Source organism: Aphelocoma coerulescens, chromosome 4A (assembly GCF_041296385.1).
Source record: "Aphelocoma coerulescens isolate FSJ_1873_10779 chromosome 4A, UR_Acoe_1.0, whole genome shotgun sequence".
Lineage (NCBI taxonomy): Eukaryota > Metazoa > Chordata > Aves > Passeriformes > Corvidae > Aphelocoma > Aphelocoma coerulescens.
The window spans coordinates 13,319,227-13,343,810 of record NC_091018.1 but is presented as its reverse complement, the minus strand read 5'-3'; the positions used below and the strand labels follow the sequence as shown (position 1 = coordinate 13,343,810).

Here is a 24,584-nt window from a genome sequence, read left to right as displayed (position 1 = left end):
CCGCTCAACACTCCTGCCAATCATGGTCGGCCCCGCCTCTTTCCCCAGCACCGGAAACACCCCTCCCGATCGCGGCCAGCCCGGGGCGGCTGCCGCCTCCTATTGGTCCGCCGCGCTGCCCATCCAACGTAGCCCCGCCTCCCCGACAGGGCGCTGCGAAGCCCGCCCCCTCCTCCGTGTTCCGCCCGCTGATTGGCTCGCTGGCGAAGGACCGCCGTTTGCTATTGGCTGTGCTGCTGCCATTCTGGCGCGCGGCCCGGCGGGCTCGTCGCTGCCCCCTCGCCCCGCGCGCCGGGCGCCCCGCCCGCCGCCGGCCGCGGCCCCGCCCTCCGCGGAGTCACGTGATGTTTTCGCCGCGGTGCCGCCGCCGCCGCCCGTGAGTGCGAGTGGCCGGAGCGACCGGCGGGAGCGCGGACCGGGCGAGGGGCGCCGGAGGCACCGCCCGCTTCCCATGCGCGGGGCGCTTCCCCGGTGAGCGCGGATTCCCGCTGCCCGCCCTGTGCCCCGTTCCCGGCCGCACCGGACCCTGCGTGACCCCTAAGATGGCGAGCGGGATGAATGGCCCGGGCGGCGGCGGTGGTGGCGGCGACGGCGAGGAGGAGCCGGGCGCCCGGCACACGGGAGGCGGAGCCGCGCCCCAGCAGGAGCCCGGCGTGCTCGGCGCGGCTGCGGGCGAGGGGGAGCCGGCGGCGGGCGAGGGCGGGCGCTGCCCGTCCCCTCAGCCGCACCACCTGCTGCTGCTGCTGCGGCGCTCGCCCAGCGCCTCGCTGTGCCCGGCGCCCGAGGCCGCCCCCGCGCCGGGCCGGGCCGTTCCGTCGGCGGGCCGCGGCGGGCAGCCCCCCCCGGCGGGCCGCGGCGCCGGCGAGGACGTGAGGAAGTGTGGGTACCTGCGGAAGCAGAAGCACGGACACAAGCGCTACTTCGTCCTGCGGGCCGAGAGCCACCTGGCCCCCGCCCGTCTGGAGTACTATGACAGTGAGAAGAAGTTCAAGAGCAGCCTGCGGGCGGCGGGGGCCGGCGGGGCGGCCGCGCTGTGCTGCCCCCCGCCCAAGCGGGTCATTCCCCTGTACCAGTGCTTCACCGTGAGCCGCCGGGCCGACGCTAAGCACAAGCACATCATCGCCCTGTACACCAAGGACGAGTACTTCGCCATGCTGGCCGAGAACGAAGCCGAGCAGGAGGCCTGGTACCAGGCCATCAGCGAGCTCATGAATCAGAGTAAAAGGGGCTTCCTGGAGCAGGAGGACCATGCCGATCAGCAGGTGTACGAAGATGATGAGCACTACGGGGCTGCCCTGAGGCCCGGCACTGTGTTCAAGGAGGTGTGGCAGGTCAACGTGAAGCCCAAAGGCTTGGGACAAACAAAAAACCTCACCGGAGTGTATAGGTTGTGCCTCTCCAGCAAGGCCATCCACCTTGTCAAGCTGAACTCGGAGGTGCCCTCTGTTCACTTGCAGCTTATGAACATTCGCCGCTGTGGACACTCAGAGAACTTCTTCTTTATCGAAGTGGGCAGATCTGCCTCTATTGGGCCTGGAGAACTCTGGATGCAAGTGGATGATTCGGTTGTTGCCCAAAATATGCACGAGACTTTTCTGGATACCATGAAAGCTCTAAAGACCTTTGCAGAGTTCAGGCCCCGAAGCAAGAGCCAGTCTTCTGGTGGTGGCAGCGGTACCAATCCCATCTCCTTCATCACCACCAGGAGGAACTTGGGCAACCTACCCCCCAGCCAGACAGGCTTGCAGAGAAGATCTAGAACTGAGAGTGTTGCTGGAGGGACTCCTCCTACCACCAAAAGCAACAGCTCCTATCGCTTCAGAACATCCAGTGAAGGAGAAGGAACCATGACTAGACCTTTTAGGTCAGTGACTGGGAGTCTGATCCACCTGAATACTGCAAGGATGAATTTGGGCCGGCAAGAAGGAAGTGGAAGGTATGTGAGAGCTGCTTTCAGCTCGTCTTACCACACCAGGTCTGCTTCGCTGCCTGTTTCTCATTTTCCCTCCACCACAAGTCCCATCAGTGTTTCTTCCAGCAGTGGCCATGGTTCTGCTTCGGACATGCTGACTAGGCCTTCTAGCTCGTCCGTTTGTGGTTCCCCGAGTGATGGGGGATTTATCTCTTCTGATGAATATGGCTCCAGCCCTGGAGATTTCAGGTACTTTCGGGTGAGGAGTAATACACCAGATTCCCTGGGAAACACACCGCCTATCAGAGAGGAGAACTGTCTGAATGAATACATGTCCATGAGTAAGCAACAGGGAGATGATGGCTCAAGAGATGATTATATGGAGGCTGAAAAGTGTTTCAGGAAAAGAACTTACTCTCTAACAAAACCAACTTCTGTAGCAGTGCAGCAGAAGACAACACAAACTACAGCTTTGTTGGATGAAGATTCTGCAGGAAATCACGGACGATTACTTTACTCTGAAACACCAAAATTGAAAGATAACCATGAATTGGAGTACAGTGACACTAACCTTGATTCCATGTGTGACCAAAGTAGGAGTAAAGCCAGGGATGATGGGTACATGCCAATGATGCCAGGAGTTGCATCTTCTCTATCCAGCACCAGTGATTATTTGCCAATGACTCCTAAAAGCATGTCTGTTCCAAAACAGATTAACAATTCATGGTCACCATCTCAGGTTGACTCCCGAGGCTATATGATGATGTTTCCAAAGGGCAGCTCTTCACCTGTACGGAGTCCTTTAACTGGATTTGCTTCTAAAGGAAGTAACGAGAAGATCGTAAACAACGAGTATATGGATATGTCACCTGGTAATTCAGCTCCAAAGCACCCCAGTGATTCAAATTATATTCACACCGCTTCTGTTTCCAAAGGTTTTAGTTCATATTTCTCTTTGCCTCGAAGCTTTAAGGCGTTATCAGGACAAAATGGTGACCACAGTGAATATGTTCCAATGTCTTCACCTGGAAAACTCTTGTATGGTGGACCAGAAAACGTAAAGGGGGTCAGCAGTGAGACTCTGGCTAATGGCATCTCTAAATTGCCGACACTCAAAGGTTCAGATGAAGGACTTGTGCAGAACAGGGCTACCAGGCCCACACGACTGCCCCTAGGTACGAGAGGGAGTAATACCATCCCCAGAATGTATGATCGTACAGTTCCACCTGAGCCAGTGAGTCCTGGTGAATACATAAATATTGATTTTAATGAAAAGGTGAGTAACACACCGTATTCCTTATCTGCAGAAGGATCGCCATCATCTCTAGGCTCGAGTAGTGACCACAGACAGTCACCGCTCTCTGATTACATGAGTGTTGACTTGGATGTGCAGTCACCGAAAGCAGTGAAGGAACTGTCGAACTCTCTAACAGATATTTCAATTTATGCAAGTTCCAGTATTCCTAGAAATCAACCAAACCCTGACTATGCCAGGCTTTCATTTGGTACTGCTTGTGTTAGCACAGCAAGTAACAGGACTGATGACTACACTGAGATGACATTCAACATGGCAGCAACACCACCAAGGCCATTTGCCACTGAATCTGATAATGGTGTAAAGATGGATAGTCCTTCTTCCATCGTTAATAGACTGTGCATTGTTGATCGATATGCTGGTAGCAGCTTTTCTGTCCCTAGCTCTGACCCTCCTATGGGGCCGAAAGTGATTCGAGCTGACCCTCAAGGCAGGAGGAGACACAGTTCTGAAACGTTCTCTTCTGCTGGGACTGTGACGACTTCATCCTCCTTCTTTACTGACAGTAGCAAAAGACACAGCTCTGCCTCATTTGACAACGTTTGGTTGAAACCGGATGAAAACATTTCTGATTGTCAGGAAAGCAAAATGTCCAGGGACACCTCAACTGGATTTCAGAATGGCTTAAACTACATTGCTCTGAATTTACGCAATGACCCTCTAAGCTGTGAGGCGAGTACTACAGCGCCAGCTTGCCATCTCCAGAATGGTACTTCAGGTTTGGACAGTGGAGCTTACGTAAGCATAGATTTCAGCAGATCAGATGGGCTGAAGTGTAACGCTGTGAGAAAAGGTTTGTAACTTTAAAAGCACTTCCCTGTCATGCTTGCTTAACTGTAGGAATTAGATTGTCTGCTTAATGCTGTCTTCAGAGTGGGGTAAATGGTTTTTATAATCTCCTGTGTTATTCTAGTGCAACCAGTTTTGTTGTAGTGCAGCATCCGAACCACTGAACAGCAGCGAGAGGGGATGTGGTCCTTGGCCTAAAGGATTTATGTGCCTCTTCTAGGCACTCAGAGGTGTTATCAAATTGTCATCTGCCTTTTTTTTTCTTTTATTAATTTTTCTAGCATAAGCATTAATGGTATTTCATGTTGTGAATTCTTCTCCTGAGGTTATGGTAGCTCTTGCCTTCAGCTCTGTTTTCCTCTTCTTCCCTTAGAACTAGATGACTCTTCATTTTTTTTTTCCTGAACTGAAATTTTTGTAATTTGAAAGCTCAAAATGGCTAAATTTGGTTTAGACCTCAAAATTTGAGGCTTAAATGTTTCTTGTAAGTAATGTACTTGAAATACATATTATAGGGTTTTTTTATGTGCAAATCTGCCCAGATTTATTTAGTTGAATCTTATGTAAACAGAACTCAGTTTTTTTTCCTTTGGAGCTTTGGTGGGTCCTTTTGAGCTCTGGCCACCAGAGTACCCGTGTGTGTTCTGGAGAAGCCTGAGGACCTGGCTGACCAGTGGGAGGGGGGCTGAGGCAGCCCAAGGCCTTCACATTCACCACTTAGGGCTCAGCTGAGCTGTAACCTTTCCCTGGAATCTGCCTTTTGTGTAGCGGGTGAGGAATGCCTGTGCTTGAGGAAGAGCAGGCTCTGAGCAGTGTCTTCCAGGTCTGAAACTTGGGAGGGGAGGCTGCTGCCTTTCAAGTTGTCAGTGGTCTGACCCAGGTGTAAGGTAATACAGTTTGAAGTATGCGTAAAAATAAAGGTGTTGCAGGTGGGGAGGAAGAGTATGGGAAAGAGGAGGGACGCTCCTGTTCATATGATAAGCTCTCATGGTGGGAGCAAAGCCAGTAATTAGTGGTGGTGTGCATATCCCCCGGCTGAGCAGCAGTGTGTGAGTGCTGTGCTGGAACTCTCAAAGAGTATCATTGCTTTGGTGCCAGTGACCCACTGAACTCCTTATAGTAATTTGCCCTCCTGGTAGAAAACCAATTCTATTGGAAATGATGTTTTCCTCTCTTTGCAAATGTATGTGTAGTCAGTAATTGTTGGATACTAAGAGGAAATATTTAATCATGGTTGGACATTGATACTTGCCTACCCTGTCCACAGATAAAACAGTAAAGGGGCAGGTTGCTGCTGACTTTTATATTTTTAATATTTTTAATTACAATCTTAAACACCGAAATGATTTTTTTTTTCTGGTTTTGCTTTAGAACTAAGTTTCTAAAGGTAGAAGGTATTGCAGGAGCTTAAAATTGTATAGCCTTTACTAGTGGAAGGTCCAAGCCTGACTCAGTTTGCATGCCATTCGGAGTCTGGCAGCACTGCTTGGGGCTGCTCAGAAATGTGTGGTTTGCTTCAGTGGTTTTTTCTCCTCTGCTTTGTTTTGTTGGTTGGAATCAAATTTAGAAGACACTGAAAGCTGCCAGTCCAAGAAGTGCTTTCTTCCAAAGTTAGTCTTTCAGCACTCAAAGATTTGTCTGCTAAATCTGCAGTCCGAAGCACAGTGATTGCTCCGGCTGATTTGTGTTTGTTTTTTCGTGGGCTTTTTTTTTTACAGCACCTCCAAAACCAGCAGAATTTTTAACTTGATCTTATTCCCCTCATATGACTAAAATCTGTGCTATAAAGTAACAAAAAATATTTTTACAAAATAAAGATGAAAAAAAGAACAAAGATGTTTTCCTTTCAGCTGTACATTGAAAAATACTTTACAAGAGATACTGTGTTTAGAAATTGTACTTATGATAAGCATTTTGCTTACTATTGCTACAGCAAAGTGTCTACAGTCCCGTGCTAGGGGTTTTTCTCTTGTCTATTACAAGCTGCAGAGGAGTGAGAGGCATAACAGCTGCTCGCTTTTGTTGGGAATTGGAGGTTTTCTGGAAATGAAATGCATTAAAAGGAGGCAAAAACAACTCTGTGCAAAAAACATGGGCTTTGCCAGGAAATTAAGCATCTTTCTAGTCCTAAAAAGAAACACAGAATTATGCAAGGCCTGACAGTTTTTTATAAAGGCAGTGTAAAATATTTCTGGTGTATAGTAGGAAGGTAGATGAGATGTGAACACCAGTCACTTGCAGGGGCTCATGAAGGGGTGAACAGGTTTTGGAACAGTCCAGGCTAAAAGCAGCTTGCCAGACTTGAATACAGTACTGTATTCAAATTGGGGGTGTATATCTGTTTCTCAGGAATGACTTAAAATTCTTGATTATGAAGATAGCTGTTTACTTTCACATAAAAAATCATGTCTCTAAGCTGTATAGCAAGCACAGTTTTAGAAGTCTGTATTCTTTAAACAGCTTATTGGTTTCTATGGCAATAAAGCTTTTTTTTTTAATATTTAAAAAGTTTTCTGTAATCCAGAGAAATGTTTTCACATTCCATTTTAAGTAGTGAAAATGAAGCTTCACTCTTAAACCTCTTGTCTTCTGAAGAGGTGTAGTGTGCCTTTGGGTAATTGATATTTTTAATACTTTTGGAGACTTAGCAGAACAGAGTGCTGTCTTTCCTACTACATCTCACTTTTTCAGTCTCTCTGCCTGAAAAAGTGCTCTGTGGCTATATCCATTCTTAAGGAAAATACTTAGCAGATGTATTTACCCTTTACTTCCTAGAAAGGAGCTATCCTATCTGTATTAAATTCTGTCAGGTAGAGAACTTTATCTCTTCTCCCTGAACCACAGTTTTGTTGGAAGGAAAACATTTCCCAGCCTCGGATTGTTTGCTTTTTTGTTTTGTTTGCTTAAATGGAATATTGTGTTCTGTGACTCAGCTGTGTTCTCCAAACTGCCGAGGGTGGTGGAGTGATTTCCAATGCATCACTGCTCCCTCATTATAATTCCCAAACTACTTCTGGTTCAGGTTCACTGATGTGAATCAAACTTTTTTTTCCTCCTTCTCCATTCATGATGTGTATGGAGGAACGGGAAAGGACAAACTTGGAATGGTAACTAGGCCTGACTTGTTACTAAACTTTTTTGGGGGTTTAGGCAAAGCTGAGCTCAGGTTTTTTGTTGATAATGATAAAAAGAATATAAGGTCCTGATTTTCAGTGCTTGCAGTTTAAGGAGATCATTAGCAAAACAATTTCATCATGAAATTGTTACACAATATTGAAGCAAGCGGTTTGCAGTTTTGATTACATGAATCTGAGTCATGACATTTTGTGCTAGGAGTACAGAACACTAAAGCTACTTCAAACAGGGCTTAGCTAATGTATACCTTGTTATTGGACCTTGTAGAAACTGAGCAGGATAATGAGAATGGGCGGTAATAAAATGTATAATGAGTCCTGTATAATACAAGTTTCTTCAGTCTTAATTAGAAATGTTATACCTGCAAAGATATCCTGGACTCAAAAAAACTGTTTGGAGTAAATGTAATGTTCAGCTTAATAGCAACTCAGCTATTTTACACCCACTCTTTAATCTTATCTGCTACTCTGATACTTACCAGATACTCTAACACTATGCTAAGATATTATTTAAGGTGTTCTCTAAAGTGCAGGATTATAATTTAGGTGTTCCTCACCTTTTTAATCTCCTCCTGTGCTAGGCTGGGTGAGAGTGCTGTGTACACTTTGGGAAGCTGAGAGGAAGGAAAACAACTACAGCTGTAAAGCAGAATTTATGTTCCAAATTGTCCAGATCCTTTCTGGTAACTTGCATATTTCAAATGCAAAATCTTGAAGAATATAAGGAACAATATACACTTTGAGAAATTCAGAAGCTGGAAGTTTTAGCTATTACTAATATAGTAAATGGCAGTTTATGGGATATGAGGCAAATAACTGCTCCTTTTGGGTTTCAAAGTAGTGGTTTTAAAGTTTGTTTCAAACTGAGGCTTTTCTGTATTGGCAGAATACTTAAGGCAGGGGCCCATTTAAAAATAGTTTGAAGAACTCTACTGCAGCACATCCAAATGCTGCTGTGTATCCTACATCTTTGAAGTAGTGCTGGGATAATAATTCTTAAAAAAACCCAAACAACTCAAACCATTTTAATCTTGCTGTAACAGATGCCACTTTAACAGCCTTGAGTAACTTACAGCTATGCTTAAAAATACCCAGGGTAATTTTTTCTCAAGTAGTATATGAGCTGCTGAAGGCAGAACAGATTTTTGCCTTGTGGCGTGGGAGTGAGTTAATTATGACATATTTGACCAAGAATCAGTTTGGTTTTACTTATACTTTGGTGAGAAAGTCTGAGACAAGAATATTCCCTGGCCATTGAAAGAGAATGCTTACTTGGAGTCAGTGTTGAAATACTTCTAGAAATCAGCTTTCCAGGCTTCAAATCCATAGTTGCAGCTGATGGTGGCATCTGTCTTTTTGGAGGTCTAAAACCTTTTGCATGTAGCTATCTAGTGGGTTAAAGCATTGGCTGCAGGATGCAGGGTGGTCTGGGAGTAATCCAGCATGGGTTCAGAGTGCTTTTGGTGGTTGTTTTTGGATTTGCTTTGTTTTTTATTTTAAAGTCTTTTGTTGAAATCTTAAATACATTATTATGCTTTTACTTTTCCCTCTACAACTTCACATTTTCCCCTCCTCCCTTGATGTCTTAGGGCCCCTTGTTCCCCTGTTGCTGGGGCAGCAGGTTGGAGTTGCAGAGGGTGGGCAGCACTTGGTTTTAGTCTTTCCAGAGGCTGTATTCCAGCATGTGATTACTGGGGTGGTTTGTCACTAGGTATTTCTTTGGGGTTTTTGTATGTCCAGTGGTATGTTAGCAGTAGGTAGAGTTTGGGTTTGCTTTTCTCTGCATATGGTCCTTTTTTTATGAAAGGATCTTTAATACATTTTCTTCATATTGATTGCTTGGGGGAGGATTTATACCTTGAGGTTTTGGGTGGTACTAAAAAGAGCTTATAGTACTGTGCTGTACCTTGGTGTGTGTGTGCTCTGTTTGTGGATCTGTGGTGCTCCCAAAACCATGCTGAATTCTGTTGATTGCGCTAACAAGTTTGTTTTTCTGAGCTGAAGCAGGAAACAAACTTTAGAGTTTTATTTTAGGTACTGTTGTGATCAAATGTGGCATTCTTCAGCTCAAAGAAAAATGGAGTGATAAAACTGAAAGGCAGGTGTGAGAGAGTCAAGCTTTCTGGAGCCTGGGGATGTACTATTACTGCTGTTTTCTCCTAAAAATGGCCTGTTATCTTACAACACGTCCTTAAATGGTGTGTAATGACTTGACTGGAGAACTGTCCGATGGTCCACCCTGAAAATTTGCTGTTTAACTTTTTTCACTTTAGGTTCTACATATTCACAACAATCCTATGATCAAGTTGCACTGTTGTCTTACAGGTTTAGGCAGTGACAAGGGAAAAAGTGAGAGAGAAGTGTGTTCAGTTTTAATCAAGCCCTGCAACTCCGTGAAGGTCACTCAGCTTAGGGACGGGTTATGATTTACTTGAGAGGCAGAACCGTGATCAGGAAGGGATTTCTGACATACTTGAGGGCAGTGGGAAGACAAAGGTAAATAAGCCTGACTCATCAAAGGCATTTTAGAGGTGTTACTGTGTATCTTATCTATATGATCTTGAACATGCAAGTGTTTGGATTTGTGGGGATTTTGCTTCATGTGTAGCATTACCCCAGGAGAAGCAGTGTTAGTAGACTGCTAGCAAGAATTTTCTGTCCTCTTCAAGTCATGAGCTGTATCTTCAGGGCCAGAGGTTGCTTATTTCCTAACATTTTTCTTCTGTTGATTTAGATCTATGGTTGGATGCAAACCGTTGAGACTGCACCTGTGTGTGTGTATACGTGTGTTTTGTGTGCCAGTGATTCGTGAGTTAAGTGTGAGGTCTAATCTTTTTTATTCTTCCAAGAGGAGGGGGTTTTTGAAAGAGGTGGTTTATACTGAAATTACTATAGTAAGGATTTGGCTGTAATTCCAAGGTGATGATACAACTTAATGTGACTTAGGAAAATTGAAAACTTTTAAATTACTACTAAAGCTAAATAGGGGTTGTATTCATTGCATAGCATATGTATGTTATGAACTTCTATAAATACCAAACGGAATTATTATTTAGGACATAGATAAGAATAGTACTTCCTTTTTGCTAGGGTATGAAAGGCTGATAAATATGCTGCCTACTTGGAGAAAGGTTTCCTTTTTAGTAGAACAGACTTTTGCAGAATGACTGAGGATATCAAAATGCTTTTTTTTTTTTGTCTGAAAATCATAGGAAATAATATCAAAAGGGCTGAAAAAAATCCTGTTAAAATTGATCTCTGAATTTATTGAGGCACTGATGAGGGATACTTTCCTTCCACAGGGAATAGTGTGATTCTGTTCCTGTACTCATGCTGACCCAGTTTGCTTTATTCTTTATGGTTCTTGCTGACCAGATGAATTTGCCATGTAACTTTTTTTCCTTCTGGATAGCCTGAGCCTTAATTATTTTTTGGGAACTAGTGCTTCTTCTTATTCAGATCTCTTAGGCTAGCAGGAGTTTGGGAAGGTCTTAGTGACATTGAAGCCGATGCATCATTGATAAATATACCCTGATTGCATACAAGCCCAAGCAGAGCTTTTCTTGTGAGCCATGGGATACCTCATTTGTATGAAACCCCTGTTTAAGCTATTGACAGACACTGGCGTTTCTGTTTCCTGTATGAAATTATTTTGAATCTTAAGTTAATCTGTTAGAACAATTTGTAAGCTCTTTGCTTTTCCAGTAATACATTTGCTCCTTAACAACATTTGCTTTTTGTTATGTGAGATGCTTTGGGAGGCCTTTTTTGTCTATATTTCACCATGTGATTTTTTTGGGGGTGGGTGTTTAAGTGTTTTTAGAACAAGATGTTTTTAACTTGCAGATTGTGGTGAACAGGAAATCAGTTAGAAATGAGATGAAAAAATTAACAGATTTGATCTTGAGGTCATTCAGATGTTATTACAACAGAGTCTGTTAATGAAGCTTGTAGCTCCAGACAGGATCTCTCCAGACATGATCTCTACTTGTTGTGGAACCTGAACAGGTAGACAGGATGGAGGTCCCTGTGTGGTGCCTCAAATGTAAATGTGTTGGTCCATCTCCTAAGAAGCTTACAATTTAAAGATGAAACTAAAGAGATGGATGAAACCTAATGTGCTGGGGTGGAGACTAAGATAGAGATCAAGGCTGCTGCCATTGGCAGAGTCGAGATAAGAGCCTGGAAGAGATAAAAGGCTGCTGAGAGTGGTTGTAGGAGAGGAAGCTGGTGGAGGCACTTGGAAGAGTATGCACATGGCAGGGAGCAAGGGAAGGTAGTGAGCTATAAATACAGCAGCTGTAATGGTTTAAATGACTTGAAAAGGTTGAGGTAAATGTCAGAACACTGGCCAGGATATTAATCTTGGTAAGAGGAATGTGGGCCAGCATGTATCTCTGAGTTAGGAGCATGTCCCAATGTTTACTTCTCCCTTTTAGATGTGGAATGTGATAATTTTTTTCTGTTTTTATTTCTTTTTCCTTTCTGTACATTAATTTTCCTGCAGACATGTGGCTGATAGATTTGGTGTGAGCGGGTGTGCAGGAATGCATACCAAAGCACAGGATCACCCTGTGCAGCATCCCATGGCAGTTAATGTTGCAGGGACTGAGGCCTCTGTTCTTGGTGACTTTGCTCCAGAAGCAGCCAAGCTAGTGGAACTGCCTTGGAGTTACTATGGTTCATTCTTGGTTGTTTTTAGGTGGCATCTCTTGAGTTTCAGGCAGCCTTCTAGCATTGGAGAGGAGGCACAGTGGGGCTTGGGAGATAGTCACCTTTAGAATTTGTAACCAATGCACCAGAGCATTTGGAGCCCATCTCTAGATGGGGAGGTCTGTGTGGGACCTGCTCGTTGCCGCTGCAGTGCTGTCAGCTGCAGGAATGAGGTCCACAAGCTGGAGTGCAGCACAATCACTTTCACAGGAGAAAGTTACTTTATTTCTATGTCTGTAGATCAGGTTGAACAGACACTGCAGTGGTTGTGGGTAAGGCTGGAAGTGGTGGCAGTATTGAGGCTTGATTCACTGTTGAGGGTATGAGTGACTGAAATATTAATGTTGACATATTCCTCAAGGTAGACACTAAACAGGAGTTGCACACTGTTGATTAAACGTTGTCTGTGTTTAGAGTCAGTTTAACTCTGTCCTTGTGAGCTCCCAAACTGCTCCTAGAAGCTGAAGGTGCAATCCTTGGCTCTTGGGCATGTCCTGTGGTTTGAGAAGCTGTTGCTTCACACATGCAGTCCAATCTGAACCCTTCTTCCTCCTCCCCTGCATGAGCCAGGGTATGGGGTGTCCTTATGTTAATGGAGAGTCAATAATGTAATAATTAGGAAATGTGAAAAATTGATGCATGCCACTGCTGTGTGTGATAGCAGAGAGTGGCTGATAGTGAAGATACATTTATTTTTTCTGTGTGGGCACACATGAGCAAAAGGTGTGTAACTATGTGGGTATGTGGCTGTGTAGTAACATTCTGCCTTTGACAGTCATTTATGGCACTAGAGGTGAAAGAAAAAAGTAGTGCTGAATGCTTGCAGGTGTTGATGTCTAAAGTGGTTGAGAAGAGGGAAGGGATGAATTATGACACATGAAACTTCATGTAGAAAGGAAGTCTTGGGAAGGGTGGTTTGAAAGGTGGAGAGCTGTTTCATTAGTCATGGGTGACACTGCCCTTTCTCTTGGTTGTGTTTATAACAATAGTTTGGCTCACTCAAGTCCCAGACCTGTGCCTGCAAGCAGACACCACCCAGCAGAGGAAGAGCAGGGCAGGTGTGTATAATACTTCCCACAAACATCCACCCAGCCTCTGATTTTCTTTTTTTCTTTTTTTCAGCTTGGGGGATTTCTTGAGCCTAATGTAGTTTGTCTGTTTTATAATCCTTTATGGATATTTAATCCAAGTACTTTTCCATCCTCTCTTTGATCCTGTATAAATTTGTATCCACAGCAGCCTGCAATCCATGAGGATGTGCTGCATGCAGACCTCTGTCCATTTCGGACCCTGCTCTGTACCAGCTTTGTTTGGCAGCCCCTGGTTTGTGTAGTGGAAGAGATAACCAATCTTATCTTTTTTCTCCAGGCCACTTAGGATTGTGCAGATGCTGTGCCCTCCTCTGCCATACACTTGTCCAGTGTGTTGTACCACACATAGTGTGGACCTGTGGTATAATCTGGGCTCTTAAAATTTCCTGTTATGTCCCAATACTTCTCTGCAAGCTGAAGGATTCTTGTTACCAGTCTGTTCCTCTCTGGAAAGCTGTGTCACACCGTGCAGGAGTTTTTCTGCACTACTCAAACTTTTCAAGTATTCCAAGTCCTTTCTGGATACAGGAAGCAGGGTTGTGTATGCAGAGGTGTTTTGCTGTGGCTGTTTTCTTTCCTATTTGTTTCCAAACAGTTCATAATGCCCACTTTGCAGCAAGAGCACAGACAGGAAATATTCCTCCCGACTGGCACTGAGGGCTCCTGACCTTTGTCAGGGGAGCAGAGTGAACTGCAGCAGGTGGTATTCTCAGAAGCCACACAAACAATTTTGGTTTTTTTCTTTGCTAAAATTTACCCATATTTTCTGTGGTTCAGGAGGTCAGGTGCAGTAACTCACACACTTGCTGTGAGAATGCTTTCTCAAAAGTGGAACTTTTTTTTAATTCTTGTGCAACATGAAAATCTGAAACTTTGAACTATATGTTTTGAGGTGGAGAAGAGTTAATTTTTAGTGTTGTTGTGTTATATTGTAATAGAAATTTAGTTTAAAACCTCCAAACAAACTCAAAAAAAGCCCCAGCAACTTCTTGTCAAGCTGTCCAGTGCAATTTGAGTTGGTATTAGACCTCTGCCAAAACGGCGTGCAAGTTTACTAATTCTAGGAATAGTATCAGTAAAAGAGATGACATTAGGGAGTGCACATAAGGCCTTCCTAGAAACAACCCTGCTGTTTATTCAAACAGGGAAAAAAAGCCATTGTTGCAAAAGATAAGGCATTTTTGCAAAGTGAATTGAAGTTATCTTAAAGCATGGGAGAGGATTTTGGCTCATGAAATTGCTGAGCACTAGTAATAGCAAAACCATGTTTTGAATGAACAATTGTGCATAAAGTTTATTTGTAAGAGTAACTTTGCCTTCTAAATTTTAGAAGTCTAATTCACTGGAATATTGTTACCAGTTGCTGTGTTTAAGTAGTTTATCCAGTGAAAAGTGGGTCATGCAACAGGGTGTTTTTTTTAACCAAATTCTGCTTGTGGAAAGTCAGTAAAATTATAGGTACAACATACATTAATTAGCTGATTTTGAGGATCATTAGTCTGTTGATGGCTGAAGAAAGTACATGGAGTATGTGCTTGGTGGTCAGCAGGTAGTTGAACACCTTGCCAAATCAGGATGTCTCTGTATGAGGACCTTGTTTGGGTCACCCACGCACTGTAACTGCACATGTGAGGGATGCAGCAAGTGTGTCAGGTTTTGATTTGTATTTCTAGACTAGGTGTCTGCCAGGTGCAAATTAAGAAGAAATTTGGCTTTTTTCAAGTAACACTGCTTGCCTCTAGCAAGGTCTAAAGCGATGCCATTAAAATAAGAACTCCAAGAAATAGGGCAATGACATATGATAGTAACTGTGTATTTGGTAAGATTTGGGGCAAAAAAAGATTTCTCACTAATTTGTGAAGAATGTATTTGGGCAAATGACCCCTCCCTGGCCTGTCTGCCGTGGGGAGGGCTCCACGTGGAACTCACTGCCTGCTCCTGCCCCGGGCCGGTTGCTGAACAAAATGCCTTTAGATGCCATATTGTGTCCTGAGGTTGTGCTGGGTTTAGTGCTTTCCTGAACAACAGGAATATTGTGTGGCCATGTGCACAAAAAAGTCAAAGGCTGCTCTGCTGCTTATGATCTGTGCAAATCAGATTAATTCTGATTTCCCCCTAACCTGAAGTTCAGGAAATGGAGAACTTCGGCAGTGTTCTCCAGAAAGCATTAAGTTGTCTTAGTCTTTGACATGGAGATTTTAATAATTTAATTATCTTAAATTAATATCTTCTGTAAGCAAAGCTTTTAACTTTTTAGGAATCAGTTGCAGAATTATGTCAGTTAAGGCCTTTCCTGTAAAAACAGGTATTATTTAGGATGGATTTCTTTGAGAGTATTAGGGTATGTCTGCTGTGTTCTTAAAGCCTCTCAGTATGTTTCAAAGTGTCCTGACTTGTATGGCCTTGATAATTCAGATGCAGGAAATAAAGTGTAAATTGGGTATATTCTCATCTGATACATTTTCAAGTGGAATGCACTGCGTTTGCATCTAATGAATTACAACTCATTTACATCTCTGCCCTTAATTTTTATAAAACTGTGATTTTTGCATAGAAAACTTGAAGAGTACTTTCTCAGTGTGTTCCTTAATTTTAAATAAAACATTTTTTGAGCAATGGCATGCTGCCATCCTATTTTAAATATTTGTCCCCTAGTTTCTCTTCTGTCTTGTGACCTTTTTACTCTGATTGTTCCGCAGCAAAATTCAGACGACTGCATGTAGTTTTATAATCTGATCCCATCTTAAACTGATGAATTGAAATGGAATTGTGTAATGAAGAGAGTGTTGCTTCAATTTTCCAAACTTTGCTTATATATTTTGTAAGATGAACTTTGAAAATGTTTGGATGCTTTGTAGACTCATTTTACATATTAAACATTGATAGGAAGATGAATTTGTATTGTTGTCAATACTCTGAAGCAGTAGAACTCAATTTTGAATAAAGACTGAAGCTTTTGTGCAAAATCTGTTAATAGAGCTGAAGTTTGGATAGAAAAGCCCAGTGTAGGGTGCAATGCAATGAAAACTACTTGGAGTAGTATATTTCTGGGCTTCCTGGAAAAGTTTTTTGCAGAGGTTTTTCTGCTGCTTGTTTGTTATGATCAGTTACCAGTTGGTTTGTTGTTGTTGTTGTTGTTGTTGTTGTTGTTTTTGGTTTGGTTTGTTTTGTTTTTTTTTTTTTTGGTAGACTGAGTAGATTTTCTTGGAAGAGCTTGTGACAGTCCAGGAACAGCTATGTGTTTACACTGCAAGTGAAAGTTCTGTCTGACCTGGCCACTAAGTTTTATTTGGTGGCATTTATGTTTGAGAACTTCAGGGGAATGCTGGATTACTCTGTGAGCATTGTACCTCTTGGCTCTGCTAGTTCACATCTCATAATTTGTCTACCTTATAGAAGAGTTTCTTCATCCTTTTTTTCTGACAGCTTCCTTTACTGTTCAGTCAGTGCTGAGTTAAATCCATTCATATGGGATCTGGTATGAAGTGCTAATCCGGTTTTTATTGTTGATCAGCAGTTCTCATATCTGTACTATTAACATAAAAAATCGATGTCTGAGGAATCTTACATTATGAGACTGAAATAAGATCATTCAGCTTCACAGAAGCACTGCTTTTTTCTTCAAGGATTGCATGGCCTCATTAGGTTTCCTTCACCAATTGGTTAATGAAAAAATGGAAGCAGATCAGGTGAGGGAGAGAAGAGCCACTAAGGAGCTTAATGTGCAGGTGCTCTTGCAACCTCTCAAAATAAGGCCACATCCCTTCAAAAGGATCCTTCTGGTAGGGGCCGCAGAGGTGGGAATCCAGGTATCAGCAGCACAGCACTCACTGGCCTTGTTCTCGCTTACATTAAACCCATTTTACACCTCTTTTGATGAACAACTTCTCTCGTGTAGGAGCCTCTCGATAAACCTCCCTGGTGCGCAGGTGACCCCGAGGTGCTGCTGGCTGCCTGTGGGCAGTGGCAGCACTGACCCGTGAGCCTCAGTGAGGGGTTGGTGTGATCCAGTGCAGCTCCGGGGGTGGGGGGGGAAGCTCTGGTGGCAGCTCTGTGATTCAGGAATCGTGTCAGGGCTTGCGACTGTGACTGCACAGCTGCCTCGGGCTGGGCTACAGACCCCACTCGCCCGCGGGTGCAGACCCCACTGGTCATGACATGGGATTTCTGTGATGCCTGGAGGTTGGTGCTGGGTGACCTGCGGGCCTTTGGCTGCGGTCACCCTGAAGCACGAATGAGCTCCCAAGGACAGCCCTCGGGAATGCTGGTGGCTGCAGCACTTTGCAGGAGGGATCTGGCAAGACTTCGGTTTCCTCTTAGATTTCAGAGGAAATTTTTTTCTTTTATGTGATCACATTTCACAAGTTGCTCTTTGCCTTTTCTATCTCAGAGTGATCTTTGCCTTTTCTTTCTGAAACTGATATATGTGTCCACATATATATATAAAATACTTGATATTTTTATACAAAAAAAAAGCTGATGACTCAGGGCACCAGCCAGCTGTACTACTCCAACTGCAGTATTGCAGTTTGCAGGTTAATAAGGGGATTAGAGAAGTGGTGACAACCAATAGCTCCATGTATGAAAGACTCAAGGCTTTATGAGACTGACATCAACTTGTAGGTAATGTTTATGTGAAACCCCCTTATGTTTATTTACGGTACACACAATTTTGTTTTACCTGAAAAATGAAGAAGAAACATGTTGAAGTGTAATTTATAATCATGGGGGCAGCAAATTAATGGGCTCTTGTTCAAAAAGGGCAGCGTTTTGGGAAGGGGGGATGTAGGGAGGGTCTCAGGTTTTCTTCTGGTTTCTTATAAATTAATCTGTGCTGTTTTGGGTTCTGCTCAGTTACCTGGTGCTCTCGCTTTAGAATTGGTTGCCATGCTGCTGCCTGAGTACACCAGGCTGTTTCAGAGAATTAAATTTAGGACTTAAAGAGGCTTGTGGTTTTTTTGCTCTTAAGCCCTTCCCCTCCAAATATCTTAAATGTAATTTGCATTAGTTTATGAAAATTTTCAAAACATTTTAGGTATAAATACTGAGTTCTGCCATATGGGATTGTCTGATTCAAGCAACTGGGCCTTTGCTCTTCAAAATGTTTTGGGGATGTGCTTGGAGAGATTAGAATAACTTGTCAAACAGCTTTCAGGTGTGCCTTGTGTGTAAGGCGTGGAGGAAAAATGTCCTGACAAAAGCAGAGACAGTTTTTGAAGTTCCTTTCATGTGAGCTTACAGGTCCACAGCAAGGAAAGGGTGGGGGGGTGCTGGTAAAGTTAATTTTTATTGAGTATAAGTTTAATATAGAAGCTTTAACTGTTTTAATGTTTGACTTGCATGCATTGTTGAGGTGTGATTCATTGCAAGCTGTGGTGCATATTTTCATCCTTTGGTCTTAAAACAAAACAATATTTTTCTAAAGAGGAAAATAATTCCAGAAATAAAAGCTTCAGTTGGCTTTTGTGAAAACAAAGCCGTTGCTGACCACATCATGCTCTGTGTCTACAAAGCAATACTTTTTGTAGTGATCTTATGATGTCTGTGAAATAACACAAATAGAGATTCTCAAGTTGTGGGTGTATTTTGGCCTTTTCTTCCTTTAATTGAGGAAAACTAAGTTACTGTATTTTTGAAATCACTGAAATATTTGGAAAATGAAACACAGCAGCCTGGACCTTGGTGAGGGCTGTGTAGGGTTAAAAGGGAGTTTCTCCTGAAGTGGATGGGACCCCCTCTATGCTTCCACACTGCTGCCAGCCCTGCCATTGCCTTTGCTTCTCTGTCTCTGGAGCCATGGGCAGCCTTTGCTGAGTGCTGGGATGGGGCAGGACTGCTCAGCTGAGCTTTAGTCTTTTTTCTATTTTTTTTTTCTTTCTTATTTCTTTTGAAGGGACACTACTTCTAGCTGGACAGAAACCAGAAGTTTTTTAGCTCAGGGTGGAGTTTGTGTGTGCATACCTCACGATTGGTTTGTAAGTAAATACACAGGTTTGCATTATTACAGATAATGCTTATTCTTTACGTGGCTGTCTTTTCTTTAGCATGTCCCTAGAGGCAAGGAAGAACTGTGAGTTCTTTAGCAGTGAGATGTAACCGATTTCCTTGTGACCCACCATAAGAGCATGGGCAGGATTAAGCTCTGAAACCTCTTCCTCTGTTCCAGGGGCCTGTCTGCCATTGCTGTGCTGTGTAATGAAGTGTTCCCATACTGCAGCTCAGGCAGCTCCCAAAGCAGGGGGAGAGCCACTGTGTGGCTTTGAGGGAAAAAGTAGCTGCCATTTCTGTATTTGTTGTTTTCTGAAGACTAAATCTCTTGCACTTGTTGTTTCTCAATGAGAGCAACTGGCTGTTTCCTTCTTCACTGTACTGCAAGGAAACATCCTGCAGGTATGTACCTCAAACCTTGGACAGAAGGTGAGCAAAGCCACCTGACTGGCAGAGGACAGTCTTGACTGAGAAGACAAAACTGGTAGAAGAAGGTCTGTCTCAACTGGGAGACAGTGCGATTCACTGGTTTGATTGGCAGTAGCCCTCCAGACTGAAAAGCAGTGTTCATGTTGGCTCAGCTGGGAGTGGAAGGGATTTTGTAGAGAGCTGAAAAGTGACTTTTTATATGGTCCTCAGTTGTGTTCACACAACTGCAGAAAGCATTTGCATGCCCTTCAATCACTTTTTTTTCCACTTCAGGAAACTCCTGAGTTGCTCTCACCTCGGCATGTGAGTGGTTAATTGCAGAGCTGCTGTTGTGCTTTGAGGGCAGACTCCCTCCTTTTTTCATTTCTGCATTGTCACCCATCTGTATCTTGTGCAATACAAGATTATATTTTTTGTCCCTCATTTTACCAAGCACTTTGACTTCTGCCTTTTTGTGCCAGTTTGAAGCCCCTGAAGAAGGGAGCTGGCTGTAGCTATGTGCTTTTGTACTTGGGTGTTGCCTTTCAGTGACACTTTCTTCAAAAAGGGACGAGTGTACTACGAGGTGTTTCTAATTATAACTAAATAAAGCTTTTTCCTGAAAAGCTGAGGACAGGGCACGCAGCTGTCATGACTTGCTGCTCCTTGTTTGGAGCTGGAGGTGCGGGGAGTGTTGGTGTTGCTGCTCTGCCCTGCTGTGAGTGGGAGTGTTGGCCGTAGCCTCCGTCACACCCGGGTGAGCGGCGCTGCTCGGGTCCCCTGCGCTGCGCAGCCTCGGCAGGGCAGGGGGGACAGGGCAGGGGGGGACAGGGCAGGGGGGACAGGGCGGGGGGGACAGGGCAGTGGGGGACAGGGCAGGGGGGGACAGGGCAGGGGGGGACAGGGCAGTGGGGGACAGGGCAGTGAGGGGACAGGGCGGGGGGGACAGGGCAGTGGGGGACAGGGCAGTGAGGGGACAGGGCGGGGGGGACAGGGCAGTGGGGGACAGGGCAGGGGGGGACAGGGCAGGGGGGGACAGGGCAGGGGGAGACAGGGCAGTGGGGGACAGGGCAGGGGGGACAGGGCAGTGGGGGACAGGGCAGGGGGGACAGGGCAGTGGGGGGACAGGGCAGTGGGGACAGGGCAGTGGGGGGACAGGGCAGGGGGGACAGGGCAGGGGGGGACAGGGCAGTGGGGGGACAGGGCAGTGGGGACAGGGCAGGGGGGGACAGGGCAGGGGGGACAGTGCAGGGGGGACAGGGCAGGGGGGACAGGGCAGTGGGGGGACAGGGCAGGGGGGACAGGGCAGGGGGGGACAGGGCAGTGGGGGGACAGGGCAAGGGGGGGGACAGGACAGTGGGGGGACAGGACAGTGGGGGGACAGGGCGGGGGGGACAGGGCAGTGGGGGACAGGGCAGGGGGGGGACAGGGCAGGGGGGGACAGGGCAGTGGGGGGACAGGGCAGTGGGGGGACAGGGCAGTGGGGGGACAGGGCAGGGGGGACAGGGCAGGGGGAGGACAGGGCAGGGGGGGACAGGGCAGGGGGGGACAGTGCAGTGGGGGGACAGGGCAGGGGGGGACAGTGCAGTGGGCAGCTCTGAGCCTTGGTCTGTCCCCAGCATGGGCTGGCAGGATGGGCTGGCTGCTGCCCCAGTTCCTGTCCTGTGTACACGTGTCACTCTGGCTGCAGCGTCTCTTCAGTGCTTGCTTCAGACTCCATCGTTCTTCCTTCCCTCATGATCTCTGAAGGGTTGGCATCTGGGAGTGCCCCCTCCCTCTGCCAGGACCCACGTTCTGCATTCAGCAGCTCTCTTTCCTGCAGTGGATAAGCTCCGTGTATTCTCCTCCCTAGGAAATAATTTTTTCCGATATAACTTGCACTTGAAATGTCACTGACTTTTTTTTTCCCCCCCTCCTTTCTAGACTGACTGCATTGCCATGGAAACCATTGTTGGAAGAGAAGACTTTTCTGCTGGTAACTCCAGAAACTGTGTGGTGCTTTTGGAAGCAAAGCTCAGCTCCAGCCGGCTACTTTCATTTCCACCAGCACGGACATAGACACACATCCTTTTAATTTTTTTTTTCACAGACATCAGCTCTCTACAGTTGAATTAATTTGAATGGAGATTTTTTCATAGCTGTGCTTTGGTGATGGAATTTGGTCTTTCATGTCATATCTGTTTGGGAGGCAGTGTGAACGCTAATAGGAGATCCCTATATGTCCCTTTCTTCTTGCTGCCTCTCTTGTTAATTTAAAAAAAAATTATATTCTGAGAAGTTAAAGCTGGTTTCTGATTGTCTGTTTAACATGGGATTTACTTCTCTGGTACATTAACAAGTGGTTAGCTTAAAACATGTATTGTTTAGAAATACTTTGGCAGTTCAGGATTTTTCCAGGTGACTGGGCAGAAGGAGGGAGGGAGAGGTGCACATTAGCTTGAGGGGTGAACCTGTGGGACTGGATGGGTCTGAGAAAAAGAGACCTCTTCTGCCTTTTTTTCCTTTTTTTTTTTTTTTTTTTTAAGTTTTGCTTTTATGGTACAAGAGGTATTTCTTGAGCATAGGCTAGAGGCTTTTAAATCGAGTGTCTGTCAGAGCTTAAACAGAATTTTTTTTTGCTCAGAATTTTGGTATGTACAAAGTAGGATTAATGGGCTGGTTGTCTTGTAGATTGTTTTTGTTCTTGTTTATAAATATGAATTGTGTAAAATGAGGTTTTTGTTCATGGATTCGAATGGAGAACTGCGGAGTCGTATCCAATGTTTGTGACTTCTGCATTAGACTTGTCAGCTGTAGCTTTTTAAAGGGAAACCACCCTAATTGATCTTACTTTCAACCAAAGTCCCGCTTTAAATTTGGGACTATTTTTGTTCGTTCTTTCTGGCATAATGGGGGAAAAAAGTAAAATGTTGGCTTATCAGTTGTCTTTATCCCACTGACAGAAATGTGAACAATGACTATTTGACATTTTTAAGATAAGCCCTGATTTTTCTACAATTTAAATGCTTCACTCTTGTACTGAATTTTTTTTTTGGTTGAAATAAGTTTAGCTTTTTAACACTGCTATGAACTTAAAAGAGCATGACACTAGTCATTGGTACATGCAATGGATTATAAAAGGCACTGACAATTGCTAAAAGGTTTCAAAGTGGTACACAAATCCTCATGCTGTACTGCACCACACAGCTGGGAATCCTCCACATGTGTATTGTACAACGGATGTGCCAGGCTGCCTCACCTCCAACAGACAACCTTTAGATTGCTGGTACAGTTTGTGTAACAAATCAGACACTGTCAGCTTGGATTGTTCAGTGATGTGTACCTGGATCTGTTTCTCAGTAGTATTGAAATGTACATGTCACTAAAATATGAGGTGATTGTTTTGGGGTTTTTTTAGGAAACACGGTACCAATCAGTTTATGCAGTGTCTAGTGACAGGAAAAACTGTTGCTACAGGGTTTAAAAGCACAGACCTGTTTTTGATTCTGGAAGAGAAGTTTCAGTTGGTACAATTACTTGCTGCTAAACACACAGGAATTAAAAACATGACCACTCTTACAGACCATGATACTGTCTTGCCATATAGCTGTTGGTTGGTCTCATAAATGAATAATGCAATATGTAGACAGCTTTTTATAAAGCTTTACATCTTTTCTAAGAAATCAAAATTTGGATGAAGATAGTTCTAAACATTTAATGTGAAAGGAAAAGGTTGTTTTGAAGAAATTTGTTACATACTTATTTCATATTAGATCCCTGAGGCTGCCATTGTACAATATACAGCACTGATTTAATATATGCTGAATAAATAAGTAAATGGGTAACCTCAAGTATAGTGGTACAAATACTAATAGGTACGGCATAATAAATATGCAATCTTTTTGAATCTCTTAGTTTACAGCAACTAATTTATTCAGTATTGTGCTGGAAGAACATTTTCAGATGATGTAAAACATATCACTATATATACTACCTTCCAGCTACCCGTTTATGCTGCTGTATAGTACAAAAATACCAATGATAGAACAATGTTTGTCCTGTAAATTTAATTTGATATTGGACAGTTATTGTCTGTAAAAACTAAAACATATATGGTTGAAACTGTTCATTATATTTGCTATTTCTGCTTCACAGATCTGTTTTAAAGTTGAGCTGATTGATCTGGCTTTGTCTTCCATTGTAAATATTGTTCTGTTGTTTTCTTTGTAAAACACATCGCGTTTGCGGTTTTGGGAGACTGGCTTGAAGCTCTGTATAGTGTTTATATTTATCTGACTTGGCTTTCCATAGAGCTACTTGCAGTAAATACGTGTTCATGTAGCTCTGTGTCTGGGTTTTATTTTTAAACAAACTTTTGGGCTTTTCTGTCAGAGTACATTTCCTCCTGCTGCAGCTGCTTCTCCTGAAAGTGGTTTTGTCACCCTGTGTCCCTGAAGATTTGGAGAAGTTTTAGCAGTGTTTCAGGGCAGTGATTCCCCATCTCTCCAGTTTTGTTTGCCTTTCCACTTAGTTTAGAAGGTAACAGACAGAAAAAAGCCCCGAAGTTTTGTTTGCCATGGATTCATAGTGCCTGTAAACAACTAAGCTTTGGAATGAAAAAAAGAATCAGTGCCCAATACATTTTCTGCTTTAAATGTAGAAGACTGGCAATTTTTTTTCATAACTTTGTCCATGAGTGGATAAGGAAGTCTCATGATCAAAAAGTACTAGTCCTGGAAGAAGTTTTTAGCAGTGTATTATCAAATAGGGGCCTGACTTCAGGGTAGGAGGGAACAAGTGTGTTTTGTTGTTGTATCTTTTGCAGTGACACTTTGGTTTTAAAGTGTCACTGTAAAAGAGACGTTAAATAGGTCTCAGTATGTGAAACCCAAACACTAATTGATAATCTCATCATTTCAAGTAATGCATCCACCTGCAAAAACAACTGAAGTCAGAAACTACCAACAAAAGGCAGTGTCTTTTCAGATTCCTTACTGACATGAAGGATATAGCAATAATTTTCTATAGAAAGAGGCTTTTACCCACAGATGGGACCGTATACGATCTCCATAAATGGGGGTGATTACTGTGAAGTATGTTGGATGAGACCTTTCTTTAAAATTACCTGAATTAATTCTTACCCTGTTACTCAGAAGAGTACATTGAAATTACTCCCTGGAAAGGTCAAATTTCCTGTAAGAATGGGGTTTTCCTCAAATAAACCAGCCCCTTTCTTAGGGCCCCTTTGCATAGTG

General features: G+C 44.0%; 1 protein-coding gene across 1 annotated transcript; it reads left to right on the top strand.

Moving 5' to 3' along the window:
- The first annotated feature begins 7 nt into the window (after window positions 1-7).
- Window positions 8-23,670, top strand: IRS4 (insulin receptor substrate 4). The gene is given in 7 exon segments (XM_069015381.1): window positions 8-145; window positions 147-305; window positions 308-415; window positions 417-4,020; window positions 19,121-19,344; window positions 19,978-20,107; window positions 21,274-23,670. Coding segments are annotated over 5 exon segments (4,167 nt in total). The 5' UTR covers window positions 8-22; the 3' UTR covers window positions 19,294-19,344; window positions 19,978-20,107; window positions 21,274-23,670.
- Window positions 23,671-24,584: the final 914 nt, after the last annotated feature.